General features: G+C 30.0%; 1 protein-coding gene across 7 annotated transcripts in view; it reads left to right on the top strand.

Annotated features, from left to right (window-relative positions):
- LOC130447018 (AF4/FMR2 family member lilli) overlaps window positions 1–14988 on the top strand; it is a 570483-nt gene extending 555495 nt beyond the window's left edge. For 6 of the 7 annotated variants that reach the window (XM_056783613.1, XM_056783610.1, XM_056783614.1 and 3 more), the window contains 9 exons: window positions 275–1160; window positions 1405–1878; window positions 2601–2865; window positions 3596–4418; window positions 4811–5005; window positions 5295–5363; window positions 5427–5523; window positions 6211–6526; window positions 6666–14988. In XM_056783613.1, coding sequence (XP_056639591.1) covers window positions 275–1160; window positions 1405–1878; window positions 2601–2865; window positions 3596–4418; window positions 4811–5005; window positions 5295–5363; window positions 5427–5523; window positions 6211–6526; window positions 6666–6781 — 3241 coding nt within the window. In that variant the 3' untranslated portion in view covers window positions 6782–14988. The remainder of the gene's footprint in view (window positions 1–274; window positions 1161–1404; window positions 1879–2600; window positions 2866–3595; window positions 4419–4810; window positions 5006–5294; window positions 5364–5426; window positions 5524–6210; window positions 6527–6665) is intronic. The other variant, XM_056783611.1, reaches the window with a different exon arrangement.
- Window positions 14989–16141: the final 1153 nt, after the last annotated feature.

Raw genomic sequence — 16141 nt, 5'->3', positions numbered from 1 at the left:
CGACGTTCGGATACTATAATCTAAATCACTTTCTGGGTTAGGATCAGCATTCAGCTGAGAGATGATCTACCTGAACCCTAGTTATAGGTTCCAAAAAGCACTAAAATAAAATACTACTGTTACTTTTTAGATAGCCCTTGTAGGTATATTCGGTTAATTGTTTTTAATTTCTGAAATTCAATTCTAAAACAATTCAATAAATTTCTCATGTTTCTTAGTCCATTTAGCAAATTTGATATTTAACAGATAGTGATGGTGATTTTTTTTATTTTAGAATGTTATCACCTCTTGGAGCGACACCTGCCATCCACACATCCAGAATGGAACGACCGCCGGAACCTCTAGCACCAATGCCTTCATCACCAATCAGCTCATCTAGTGATTCTGGTTCAGATACTGGAAGTGACAGTGATTCAAGTAGCGATGACTCCGGAGACGAAAATGTCCAATCTGTGAGCCCAAAAGTAGAGCCTCCTACGGAAGCAGCTCCTCTAGCCTCTCCTAAGGCCGAAGAGCTTCGATGGAACCTCGCATCATTTGTACCTTCGAGCAGTCAAAATTTAGTGAGAAATGCTACCTCACCTATCTTATCCCCAGTCAAACCTTCGCCTTTACCTAAAGTGTCTTCTGATGATGAAAATAAGAGAGCCACCGAAGAATCAGATGCGAGCGATTCGTTCAATGATAAATTAATCGCTGAAGCCAAAGCTCTTGCAGCTCTAACCGACTTTCCTTTGCTGTCCAGTCTCTCCGATTCGGATGACGACAGCGCGCGTGTTAGTATAAAAAGGCGAAAACATACCATAAATACAGTTACCAATCCACCCGTTAGTGATAGTGATAGTGACACAGACAACGACAGGACAAGAAGGATAAAACCAGTAAGTCGGGTTAGTCCTAGGACGAAATCGATAGATACACATAGTGATTCCGATTCTGAACCAACTAAAACGTTTATCCCGGTAGTGACTAAACCAAAATCTCCTGTGCCTGTTATAGTAGCTTCAGAAAAAGTGACTAAACCTGGTCGTGGTAGGCCAAGGAAAAATAAGCCTTCCACAGAAACGGATACCAAGAAGCGTGGAAAGGAAGTTAAAAAACGTGGTAGACCAGCAAAAGTGAATAAAGCTAGATCATGTAGTGGGTCTTCAGGCCCAGAGGTAATTATTTTTATATATTTAAATTTTCGAGTGAAAGATAAATTTGTAAAAATCTATTATTTTGAAGTGGTGTTCCTACACTGCAATGCTTTATGTATTGTATTATGTATTGGGAAAAGGATGGGTTTAAAAATTTGATTCAAAGAGCTTCGAAGTATTTTTTGCAATTAAATCTCACATCAGTAATAAAATGTGCTATCTTGGCAAATGGTGTGTGTGTTACTGATGGTTTTTAATGTTTAAGGTTCGAAAAGCAGCTAAAAGGGGCCGACCTCCAAAGCAACATGTGCCTAGATCACCAAGTTCTTCCGATGATGAAGACAGACCAAAATTCGAGAAACCCCCTCCGCCTTCACGTCGTCGAACTAAATCAAAAGTTGCAACATCCAGTAGTTCTGATAGTGATACTTCAACACCGCAGCGACGTAAATCTAACAGCAGTATTAGCAGTATTAGGCATGAATCGGACAATTTGAAAAAGCCTAAATTTAAAGAGGAACGGAAACGGTCGAAAAAAGATTCTGATGACGACGAATGGGGAAAAGAAAATAAAGCCATTTTGAAGAACCATTTCAAAGATGGAATGAATTCTTTAGAACCCGTCGTCAAGAGTACGTCTCCTCCACGACGAAAAAGTCGAAGTACAAAAAGACTGTCCGAACCACAAAATGTTCCCTTTGCTCCCTCGACAGATTCCAGTAGTGATGATGACTCTAAGGTGATATTATAATTTAATATTCCTAGATATCATTTTAATAGGCGTTTATTACATTTCAAATTATGTATAACTACAATATGTTCTCAGTTCTTATTATCCCCCATATCCATAACTGGCCTGAGATTTACATTGTTTCTTTCAAATAATGATGTTAGAGTACGAAACAGACTTTGAAAATTCTGGAAATTTCGTAGACAAAGCAGTAATGATGAATCATGATTAATATGCGGTTTTCTTTAACCATTTTGTCAACTCGTTGAACCAGTTAATCTGAAACGACAGATTTGCGTTCTTGGTCTTCTTCATCATGCACATCATGCCCTTTAAACTTTCGATACCATTCACGCAAAACACCTTCACTCATGAAGTTTTCCCCATACACACGACTCATTCTCGAATCACACTTCGCAATTAACACTTGGCGAGAGCATCAATAATGGAGAATATGTTTACGTGGCTATAGCACAACGCCGACCGACGCCTGAATATCAACAATAGCGGAGTATGCAGTGCGAGAGCTTCGTATTCGTCTAGAGCGCATGCCCGCTTTCTTCTGCCCGCGTAGCGTCTGCACGGAGCGATCGGAGGTTGAAAAAAAACTGCTCTCGTATATTATTGGGTTGGCGATAAAGTAATTTCGGTTTTGTAATATAAGATGAAACAATTTTTTCAACAAAGAATATTTATTATTATTAAAACATAAAATTGAATAAAAATTTTAGGTGAAATCATCTGTGAAGCCAAAATTAGATAGATCATCTTCAGAGGAATTTATAAAAAGGATAAGTGATTCTGAGAGTGACAGTAATTCAATTTCAAAGAAACCTCCTATTAAAATAGATACTACTATTAAAGTAGATGAAAACAAAACAATTGCGGATAAGAAGAAGAGCGACACTCTCAGGAAATTATTCACGCCCAAGAGAGATTCTGAAGGTGGTAAAGGAGGTGGTAAAGGTGGAGGAAAAGGCGGTAAAGGCGGCAAAGGTATTTATCAATTAATCTTTGGACATTTATTATATTTTAATAGTTTCTTACATGTAAACGCTCATCATTCATAAAACCAAATCCTTCACATCCTAAACTTTGTAGAAATTGGGTACATTTTAATTCCCTTGAAATTTATATCATCTACAGATGTTTTACTTACATTTCTTAATTCAGAATAGCTATTTCGACTTCCAAAATAAAGCACTCCAAGTTTCTATATTTATTTGCCATTTGCTAACTGGTGCTAAAGTCATGTTTGGTTTGCCTTTTTCCAATTAACTAATGAATACCTTTTACATTACTATTATGTTGTGTTCACATTTTTTGGTTATAATGGGACGCCATGATTATTCAGTATTTGAGATGATAAGACTGTTATAATAAAATTATTTTTCTAAAATTCCAAGTAAACAATTACGGTGTCAATAATTTTTTCCAGCTGTACTAATTTGAACATCTTTCCTAAACATGTAATTTGCATAAATTTTTATATTTCTGCGAAAGTATACTTAATTTTTTCCTTCTTTCATTTCCTTTATCTTAAATTTATCTATGAGTCAATTTCAAACGTATGTAAAGTATGAACGTGATCAACATTTGATAACTATTTCATTATTAGTTCATTTCAATGCTAATTATTCTTGCAATTTTCAAGAAAAACTTGATTCAGATAACTGTATTTCCATTTACTATGAGTGTATCTTTTTTATCTATATCTTTTTTTCAGGTAAAGGTGGTGTAAATGTAATTATAGTCGATGGAGATTACGAACGAAGTAGTTCATCTGTAGAAGATGAAACAATGCCAACAGCTGCTTCTGCCAGTTCGGAATCAGCTGTTACAGTACTTCCACCTCCCCCTGTTCCGGTCAAAGAGATAGTCAAAAAAAGTCCTACACCTTCTATTCGTCCAGCATCACCTAAAGAAGTTGCCGAATCTTTAAGTAAAGAAAAGACTGACAATGATAGTGAAAAAGGCAAATTCATGGTGAAAATTGAATTACAGAAGTTAAATATCAGACATATTCCCATACTTCACAAGCATTTAGAAGCGACAAAACCTTGGTTGCTGGAATCCAAACTAGAGGAGAATAAAGAAGGGAAACCATCTGAAATTGAAGAAGTAAGAGAAAAATTGCCAAGTAAACCAATGAAAGAAAATAAGAAACCACAAACACAAATTGATGATGCATCTGACCATAAGCATAAATCAAAAAAACGAAAGCGAAGGAATAGCTCCAGCTCTATATCCTCCCATTCAACAGTTAGCAGTACTTTGTCTCATAGTAGCTCTAACAGAAAAGAGTACCATAAAAAAGAAAAAGCTAAAGAAACCATCAAACATAAGAGGCGGAAAAATGATACACAAAGATCTCAAACAGAAAATCTCAACCAAAAAAATGCTCCTCCAACCAATCATGAAAGGGAAGCGAACAGAATACCCACTGTATCACAAAGCGATCCTTCCCCATCCACTAGTAAATCTCAACCTATCAGAGAGTATCATTCATACTTTGAGATGACAGATGAGCAATTGGAATATGGAGATAAGTAAGTATATCAATTTGTTGTTAATGTAGGTATAATCATTTTGCAATCATCAAAAATAATAAATTCAAATTTATATGAATTTGAATAAACAGGTAGTTCAGTATCTGCTTAACAATTTACAAAGCTATTAGTATTATTATTAATTAGTATTTTAATATTTGCTTCTAATTTATAAATCTCTTTTGGATTACTTTGTGATTTGTATTACTTCATAATGTAACGTACTGTTACAATATAAATAACATAAATAAAATAAGTAGAATAAATAAAATAAATAGAATAAATAAAATATATAAATGAAATAAAATAATTAAAATAAATAAAATTAATAAAATATATATAATAAATAAAAATTTTAGATATGTGTAGTCATTGATTTTATTTTTTCATAGGGGTCAAGACCTGTACCTGACTGATGCAAAAAGGTTGAAGCATATGGCAGATAAAGAGACTGACATAATAAAACAGTGTATGTTATACCTTGAAGCTGTATTATTTTTCTTATTAACTGGAAACGCCATGGAACATGAAAAAGTTACAGAAAAATCTGCCTTCACTATGTACAAAGATACTCTATCATTAATAAAGTAAGTTAATTTTGGTTTATGCATGGTAATAGGGATCATGTTCACATGTCTGTCTTCTGTTCCTGCTTGACGCAGTTATGTAGCTTGTTAGTTATCTTACTGACAAAATTGCATCATGAGAAGAAGAATAAACTACCCTTAAGTAACATGTAGTGGAGCTGTTGTTTAAAATAGCTGGGCATAAATTAGATCTTTATTTTGATCAATGGAAAAATGCGGTCATGTTTGTAAATCAATTTAAAATTATTATGTATTTACTGTAAGGTACTCTAAAAAATGTTTGTTCTAGATATATTTGGTCTAACTTCAGAAATCAACAAAATTCCTCCCCTGTACATAATATACTTGCTGTTTTAAGGTAAGCTACTCATTAGTTATATAATACATATTGTATACTAATTTTTTTTTTCGATAATTTCAGTTACCGGTGCCAAGCTCTTCTATTTTATAAATTATTTAAAATGAAAATAAAAGAATCAAAAGAGCATCAAAAGACCATAAATGATTATTGTACTAAGGTAAGTTTAGTTTAGATAATATAAAATTCATTTGAACTTGACTACCTATAAACACAATATGGAGATTACTTTTCTTTCAACTCTACGTTTTATACAGAAGTTATCAGTTATACTTATAGTACTAACATGGTTGAAGAGTTATTTATCTTCTTAAGACCATAGATTGTAAGAATAAATATAGTTATAATAATAAAAAATAATTTTCTTGAACAAGTTCTACATTTTTTGATAATTTTTTTATCTTTAACTTGCACATATATTGAAGAATCTTTAGAGTTAATGAAGGTTTGGTCAACACATTACCTAGTAAAATAAAATTCGCAAATGTCTCTAGCACCTTTGACACAAAAATTTTGTTATTTTTGTGATGTTTTTTACGTGTTTGATATTACTCAATTAATATTTTTTTAGATTAAATTTTACTAATCCATTGCACATTCCTTTATTCAAGATATAAAAAAATCATTTACAAATAATAATAAACTGAACAAAGTGAGATTGAAACTAGACTTCTTAAATTAATATTGAAAATGATAAAATATTAAATATTTAAAAAAAAGTTACTGTAGTCTTTCCAAAATCGGATTAAAATAGATGATTTTACCAGGGTTTGACGTGATTAACAGTTTTTATTGTCTGCCGACATTAATAGTAAAAGACAGAATTTCAATAATCTTTATATTCTAGAACCCAGGTGCTCTTATAGCCCAAGATCCTCAGAACCAGCAACAGGGCCAAGGAACTCCTTCTCCACTATCACCCACTCCATCTCCGGCAGGTTCAGTGGGTTCAGTAGGCAGCCAATCATCAGGTTATAATAGTGGAGAATTAGCTAGCAGAGGTAATGTACCTGTTAACACCCACTCCCAAAATGCCGGATTATGGGTCCCCCTTCCTGTGTACACTGCCATCACTAAACAAAACCAGCAGTTTACATATCTTCTGTCATACCAAGATCTCTGGGATATGGCCGACTCCCTTGTCGTTAAGGGAAAACATACTGGTAAGAAGGATATACTTTTATATTTACATCACCTATTTTACTTTTAAACAAAAAACAACTACACATTATATCAGTTTTTGGTTATGTCCAATAGTTACTTTTAAACAAGAACTATAAGTAACGCTTTTTTTTATTACAGATTTTTTTATTGAATTGGATAGACAATGCAAACCCCTAACCATGCACAGCTCCATCATCGATCTAGTGCGCTACGTACGTGAAGGCATTAGAAGACTAAAGGCTGATAGGAGTTAGGATTCATTTACACCCAAATTGTACATAGAAGATATGGATTTTGTATATAATGAAAAACATGTAAAAAATAAAATACCAAAGAATGCACCTCGTCAATTGTTTCGTCAATAGAATCGCTTCCCTCCTATCTTATAAAGATGACATAGGGTGTGTATTTTCGTGAACAATAAATAGTGTTTGTGAGTCCTTCAAAAAACTCTGATCTTCATCAATTTCTAGACAACGATTTTACTACATAAAAGTTTATTTATTTTTATATGGAGCAAAGTTTCATTTTATATTGTGTTATGGACATCTTTACGGATGGATTAAAATTGTGTTAATTGGGTTGTCAATCAAGCATTGTCTGGATCTTGATGAATTAACATATCCCTCAGGGTACCCACTCTGCTCCAATCATAGTTATTGTTTACCAGTACTACTGCATATAAACTTGTAAATGTTTATAGGACAATAAGTCATATGTTTTAAAGGTTGAATTTAGAAATGTATTTTTATCTAATTATTCATTTTCCCCTACACCAAACTTTTTGATTGAAATTGTAAACAAAAAATTGATATATTTTGATTTTAAAATTTTTTCAAAAGTTGAAAATTGGGATATTTGTAAATATTTAATTTAAAATTAAACAAACTATACTTTTATTATTTTTATTTATTTAAAGTTTTACATCTCTAGGTAGAAATATTGTAATAATTGAGTACAAAATGGATCAACTTGGAAGTGTTTATTAGGATCTATAACAAAACCTTAAATACCAGGTTAAAAGAGATTTTAATGATTTTAGATAATTGATTTATCTAGTATATTGATCTGACAGTTTCATGAAAATTTTGTTTCTCTTCTTATCGAAGTCATTATTAAACAATTTAAATTAATGTTTGAAATAAAAAAAATATATTAATGCCCTACATATGTGCCAAAAGTGCTTTGCTACAGAAATGCAATGAGTAATAAATTAAAGGCCTAGAAACATTTACCAGTTTCTATATAGAGAGACTGGAATCAGGAGTAAAAACTATCACGAACAAAATTTAATAAACTTATAGGGTGCAGCAAACTAAATATTTTTACATAGTAGAATTCCAAGTACATAGTGTATATTTTTTGTAAATAATGTAAGCTAAAATTATATATTTACATCTTGCTATATTTGTACAATGCCTATAGGCCTAGAGAAATCAAATTTGCTACATCTCAAATCGGTTGTGGATCTAAGATGTAGTTTTACTAAAAAATTAGTGGTAGAACAGTTCTCGAGCTAAAAATACTTAAAAATAGGGAATTTGCCTGTCAATTTAATCCCAAACAGGGCTATAAAAGTATTTTCATATGGACTGTTCTATGTATCTTTGTTATTTTTGCATATATATATTCTAGAAAATAAGCCTGCATATATTGTATTGTATGTATATCATGTATATTTTATTCATTTTAAATTATTTTTATTTTTAATTAGTTATTAGGCCATTTACAGAAAAATGAATCAAATTTAAAACAACTTTTTTATCTTTGTTATGACATGTAATGGCAAAAACTTAAATGTTGAGTTTATTTTTTAAAAAAATATAGATTTTTGTGATTTGACTTATTTTTATTACAATATCGCTACATTTTTAATGTGACAATCAATTTTATGAAAATAGCTTGATTCCAGAAAATATTTACAACCATATAAATTACATATATGAAGGTGTTGTTGATTAACTAAAATAAAAATTTCTACGACCAAAGTCACCCTTAAATTTTTAGTTGAATTTAGAAATCAAAGGCAAATACCTGTACGTTCATCAAAAGTAGTAAAAATCCTTTCTAAACTTTAAGAATTAAATTAAATTTAAAGTTTGTATGACTGTTTTTAGATTTCTCAATAATTTCCAATTATTTATTTAGGGAGAAATTATAGATTATTTTTCTGCAGAAATTTAAAGAATACATACCTATTTAATTATATAATCATATATTTTTTTAAATTATTATATGAAGAAAATTTTAGTTTACCTATTTAGAAACCAAATTTTATTTTGAAGCACATAAAATTACCTAGTGTCTCAATTAAATTACAGGCATTTCAAATAAGAAGTTGATTTTTATATCTTTTTTTTTCAATTCAAAATCAATAATTTAATCAATTTAATTTAATAATTTGATATCCAAATCAAAGGAAAGTAGAAGAAACAAAACTTTGAAATGTGCAGCAACTACCGCGGAGAGGTGAAGTACATTGTGTAGTGTACATAAAATTATAGAAACTTTCAATTACAGTTTCATAACAAACAATATTCTAAGGACGATAAAAATTAGCTCCAGTTTGAATTGATGCGGTGAAACTATTTGCTTCTAACATATTCTAATTCTTTCAGCTCATAGAGTGTCAATAAAATGTGTAACATATACTGCAACTTTTAACAAATAATAAACCATTATTCAAGCTCCTGTTTAAGACGAACAATCAGTACTAAACTAGTTTGTAATGAACACACTATACAGTAAAATGGCTTAGTTTATGAAAATTATGAAAAGAAATTATCATTTTTAGAAAATAATAAATACCACAAATTATACAAATTTTCTAGAATTAATGTTGTTTCGAATTGTATTGCAAGTTGGGGACTCAAAATAAAACTGTCCAAGAGTTTTTTAAAATGCCAACGTTTCGATCTTTTATTTGATCTTTATCAAGGCTAAAAATATATGATACATTATAACTCAAACATTGATGAAGATAAACAAGGAAACCAAAAAATATGAAATTGGAAGCAAAACAATAATAAGATACTGTTACAATATAAATATTTATACATGTATGTATAAATGAATAGGACACACTGTATATAAGACAAACTATATAACATAAACAAACAAGAACATTGTTGTATAAAACAGAAGAACAAAAGTCATTTAAAGAAATCAAAACATACATATATAAGTAAAAACCTGTTAACATACTTTTTTATATTATTAGACGTCAGACAAAAGATAAAATACATATAAACATATTCCGTACGAAGAGATAATTTTCCTGTTAAGATACATCTATCAGTGAATGGATAGTTCCAAACTTTTCCAATATTAACAAAAGCATGAACGGTAAAAACTGTTGGAATTATTCTAATTATTACCATTAAGTACTGATTCGGTCAGTGTGTGTTTACTTACAAACATTCAATAGATGGTTAATTTGAACACCGAGATTGGCAGAGATGTATTTCGCTGATGGATCTTTTTGCATATTTATGTTCTTTATCCAGAATTTTCACGTAATCAAAATTAAAGTTGTGATCATCAGTGAAATGATGATGTGCCAGAGCTGTTTTATCTTTTTTGTTCTAATTATGTTCTCGTTAATGTTGTTAGCAGAACAACTTATAAAAAATAGTGGTTAGCAAAAAGGTAAAGCATGTACTGGCTAAAACTTCTAAATAGTCACTAGTACGACTCATGCATTTATTTTCGCTTTTTAATTGCTGGCAATTGCGAATTACGGAATAGGACTTGTTTGCTGTCATTGTCAAATTATACAATTTTTCACTGTTCTATTTTTATTGCAACATAGGTGAAGACATATTTATTCTCTGCTAACAAATTTTCTATATCCTATGGTCATTAATGTTGAAAATGTTTGTTATTCTTAAATACATTTCAATACTTAATATAGTCATATCAAGCTGTGCCAAAATTGAAAAATCAAATAACTGACCAATTTTTTACTTTTACAAATTCATGCATTTTTGGCAGATTACTTGGTATATTAAAATGCCCATACATGGAATCTGGACTATATTTATATTTAAAAATGTAGCGATTTTGTATATAACATCCAACAGAACAAGGTTTGGTTACAAGAAAAATAAAATATTTTTATCACTGTCATATAATAAATGGAACTATTTAACGACATTTAAACTGAATTGGAATGGCAAGTATTTTTATGATATTTGCTAAAACTGTAGGCTGGATGGGACCAAATGGAAAATATATAGAACATGTATACGACTGTGGTGATATGGTAAAAAATCTGTATTTTAATATCAACGATTTTTCGTAATCTTTCTAGCTGGCCTACTTTCATTGAAAAAGACCATAGTTTGAGATGTTTTCATTGCATTAATTGTTTTTGAATTCAATTTAAAAACTTAATTTCCTAATCATTTTTCCTCATTGTACTCTCTGTATACTTCAATTGAAACTGCTAAAGCTGATCTTTTTATGAATCAGTAGCTTAAAAAAATTATTTGTTGAAAAGGTTTAAACTTACTTGAACTAAGTTTAATAAGTAATAAATCTATTAACAATTCATTGTGAAAAATTATATACTTTTTTGCGTTCAAGAAAATTGTGAAAATCAGAAGAATATTTTTTATATAATTGCCAGGGAACCTGTTGAAAAAATTTGAAAACAAATTCACTGACTATATATGTCTAATTAACAAATAAAATTAATTTAAGGGTTTTCCGGACTCTATGAACGGGTTACCCGTTTGCTGTCATCGAGAAACTGAAAGGAGTAACTGGGTCATAGTCATATAATAGAATTCTTTCTACTCTAGTATATCGTAGGTAAATTAATCAGTTTTGTTCATTTCTGCTTTGTTTTAACCTTAAGTTTTGTATTATGTACATGGTTATTTTTTATTATTTTAATTTGTTGTAAAATACGTGAGTAGATAAATCGTGAGTAGATAAATCGTTAATAACTATTAAACAATAATGATTAAACCCATAAAATCTATTATACAACTGCATAAAGTAATACAAATACGTGTTTTTGTAAATCAGGCTTAAAAGTTGAAATTTACACCAAAAACAGAACACGAGGTTCCAAAACTCGAAAATATTTTTCTGTGTTAAGATTCACAATCTACCAAAACTCGGATCATATGTCCGAAAAGCATTGAATACTTTCAACACATGAGCTTTAATAAGTAACAAATTTGTGGCAGTCTTAACTAGATTCTACCTTGAAGACGGTACTGCTGATGATAGTTATTATAATGCAAATGAAAATGTATTAAGAATCTGGTTTGATTAAACATATTATACAAAATGACTTGCTAAACCTATTAAAATTCACATATACAGTATATTTATATATGAATATTGAATATTCAAAATGAATATTGAGCTTTGAAATTTTGAATCCCATGAATTTAATGTTTTATAAGAATTAACAAAATTTAAAACCACGGCAAATCTTAATTAATTATTTCCCAGACTAAACGTCTATTCTTCTTCTATCTATTCTTATTCATTGCCAATCTGAGGTAATTTTTTATTAGTTTTAGTCTGGAAAATGATCTCTTGCCAGAGGAAACGCTTACTAAAATTGTTAAGAGTATTCGGAAAGTAATAAACATGGAAATGCCGTTGCTCATCCTTAACCGAAAAAAATTTTAACATTTTAAAAAATTCTGAAGGATAAATATATTTCAAAGCTTCAATATTTTCAATTAACATTTTTCCATCTATATGAGCTTCTTTCACTTTTGGTATATCATTTTCTGTTAACTTGGGATCCTTTAGAGACATTTCTAATTTCGTTGCATGTTTTTGAAGTACATCTTTTTCTATATTTTGAAATTTTCCAAATCGTTCTTAAGAGTTTTTGCCTGAACTAAAACTTGATTGAATCCAGTATTTCTTTAGCTGCCCATAAAAGTTTTTCAAATGAAGAAAGTGCAATGGATACATTTACAGATTCACTTTGATGTTCTTTGCTAACATAATTGATCTGATACAGTAAATCGTACCAAAAAACCAGTGATACTAAAAATTTATAGTCTTTCATTACATTTCCCAGATGTTTTGCTTTGCTTTAAATTTGTGAATCTTCGGAAATTTCTAATATTTCGAAAAAAGCATCATAAAATTCACCTGCTTGGTATCTCACTGCTTTTACGCTTTGAATTCGATATTTCCACTTGGTATCACAAAGCATAATAATCTTGGGTCAAGACGCAGGATCATCAGTTATATTCTGTTATTCCTTTTTAGTTCTAATATTTGCTTCTTCCTTTTCCGGTCTGTGTAATTGTGTTTCTTGTTCATTTTTCACTCGTTTTCTTCATCTCCTTCATCTTTCTCATCAACTTCTTCAACTTTGTCATTAGTTTGTTCTTCACCTTTGTCTTCATTATCTATTTCTAAAAATTTGTGTAAAGCATCTCTGAGATTCTCCGTTTTCCTTTTTGCACTTGTTGTCCTTTTTAGACTATCACTTTATATACTGATCCCACATCTCCTTCTCGTTTTTAGAGGATTTTAATCACATAATATATTTAAATTTTTAATTTAAAAATAATTGTTTATAAAGATTATATTATATAATTAATACGTACCTTATCCAACAATAATTGAATACAGTTTTGCATACCAACTCCACTGTAGGCTTCACTTGTATATATTGGTATCGCAAAAACTGTCAGACTCAGACTGAAATATGAAGTCTTGAAATTAAGGTCCTGAGGATCCTGTTCGAAATCGTATTTCACTTGCCATTTAAATGTCATCCTTAATTCCGAAACAGTTTCTTCAACATCACACAGCAGTTTTTATTATTTCATCAAGATCTTGCAGTTCATACATTTTATATTAAACTAGACGCATGTTTATGCAAGTCATTTTAAGTACAAAGAACCCTTTCTAGGTGATCTTAGTTAAGGAAATATAAAAAAAAACAATATTTTGACATGGCAAAATCTTGGCTAGGCAAGGTATTGACATAAACAATAAAATGATCATATTCTATCAAAGCAATTAAGTATTAAATCAGATGCACGAGAAAATCATTTTTAAAAGAAATTTTTATTTGCACTATTTTTGATAGCCAATCATAGTTTAAGGAATAAGAGTCGAATTTGTTAGTAGTAAGTTGGTTTGGTGGCTTTATGGACATTAACCACAATAATTTTCACATCATTTAACAAAAAGTGTTTTGTTCCAATTTATCTATCTAAAACAACCAAATTATAAATACCTGAGACTATTTATATTAGTCCAAAGAACTTAATCGAACTATATTCATTATTTGTAATTATCTTTCAATGAAAGAAAATTAACTACTCCTTAAAGATTATTAACACTTTAAAACATTTTTTAAGACATAAATTATTTCTTAGATTTATTAAATTATTGTTGAAATATTATTTGAATTTGTCTAGAAAATTGCAAATAATCGATATTTCAAATAACTATTATGCAATGATAAACATCTCAGATTTGTTGATTTTGTTATGTTTTCTTTATTTTTTTAATATGAATTGTTTATATTAAATTATCTCTGTATTTGTATTTAAATCAAATTCAAACATATCGACCGATTTCAGAATGTTTTTTGTTTGAAATATACAACTTTATTTTATATTTCGTTTTTTTTTCAATTTCTTCTACTCGTTAAGACCTTCCTATACATAAGTATGTAACCAAACTGGGGTCTGTTTCCTTCGCGTATTTAGCGTGGCAAACAACCTTCAAAGTTTTTATGATTGATTTCGAATGGAATTCAATACGTTCATAGAAGTATTTAGATTAGACATCATTTGATGTTTTTGTTTTATTTTATTGGCTATTTCCAGAAGAAAAATATTTGTTTGAATTATCATTTGATACTTAGTTATGAATTATAGAATAGTTTTACTAAGGAGTTTTGTACAAATTAAACACCGCCATTTAATATATTTAAACCAAGTTAATTCAGATTAATCTCGCCAAAGAAACTAAATTTTTGAAATTATATAACGTGTTATTATTTTGAAAATTATTCTTTATTTCAATTAATTTACTGCTAAAATTTTGGTATTTATCACAATTTAATAGACTCATAACATATACGTATAATTTGGAATGTTTATTAAAATATTTTTTATTTTGTTTAACATCCCTACCAAATTAATGTAGTTATATGCATTATTTTGGACTACTGTAATATTCGCTAATTAAACAATATAAAATTGTTTGCCACGTTAATACGATGTTTTAACAAACAAAACTTTCCATTCATAGTCGACTCCAAAATTAACTTAAAGTGACCTTGACTAGATCATAATATAAAATACATCAGTACCTTGTACATATTTATACATAAAGTTTAAAATCAGTTATACTTTTTTGAGGTGATGTGTAACAAGAGGACCGAAAATTTTCTTTCAAATATATGATTACAGCATATGCTATTTTTGTTGTTTTAATTTAATCCCACAACTGTTTATAAATAACTATGCATGAGATTTTCAGGGACATTTTGCTCAAATGATAAAAAAATTTGGTTATGCATGCAAAGATGACTTACAATTTGTTATTCAAAATATATCAAAAGGAAATGTTTTTAGATATACAGTGTTGGCCAAAAGTTTAAGACCACATTAAAACAACATAATTACATAATTGTAATGAAATCCCTTAAGATACATATTCTATTGTTTATATCGAATATCTAACATTCTTTTATTTACTTTCATGTTATTGGTATTGTTTTCAAACATCGACAAACGCTGCGGTAGAGCCAGGCGGTAAAGTCGTAATAAAATTTTTATGAAGTGATAATAACTAATTACTTTGCTTTTGGTTCTGGTCGGTCAATAATAAGAATTATTTAGCTTCTAAAATACGTGCTTCCAACATACCTCAGGTTACGTGGGTTTGTTCTCAAACAATCTCAATTAGTCTTAACTCATGGTTTATACAGTTTAGACGTCTTAATATGGGAAAACACGAGAAATAAACATAGAAGTGCGTTCTTTGGACCGATGAATCTAAGTTTGGTACAAGACGAAGAATTTATGTTCGACGCATTGCCCAAGAAAAGATGAAGCCAGAGTGTGTGGTCCAGCAATCAAACATGGTTGTGGCTCAATTATGGTCTGGGGTTGCTTTTCAAGGTATGGAACTGGCAACTTGATCAAAATTGACGCAATTATGAAAAATGAATAGTGCGAAAAAATTTTAGAACAAAATGCCGTTCCTCCTACGATTAAAGATGGATTCATTTTCCAACAAAACAATGACCCCAATTTATGCATGAGTATATTTGGAAGAGAAAATTAATGGACTTTTCTGCAATTCTGGTATAGGCTCTCTGCCATATCTCGGGAACCGTTTATAGTACAGCTTCAGAAAAAAAAAATTTATATCAAAAGTGACCTCGAGAAAAATCTGGAAATTATTTACAAAGTGGTAGATCCACGGCTAGACAGCGTAGTTAAATACTAAAAATTATAAAATGAATAATTTACAAATTTTGCCTGATTAAGATGCTTTTATACTATGATTATCGTATTCTTGACCCTGATAGGTAGATAGTACGTGGAGGCCTATTTTTTTGGCTAGCCAGGTCACCAGACTTAACCGTTCTAGATTTCTAT

This window comes from Diorhabda sublineata, chromosome 7 (assembly GCF_026230105.1).
Source record: "Diorhabda sublineata isolate icDioSubl1.1 chromosome 7, icDioSubl1.1, whole genome shotgun sequence".
NCBI lineage: Eukaryota > Metazoa > Arthropoda > Insecta > Coleoptera > Chrysomelidae > Diorhabda > Diorhabda sublineata.
This window is presented reverse-complemented; position numbering and strand designations above follow the sequence as displayed.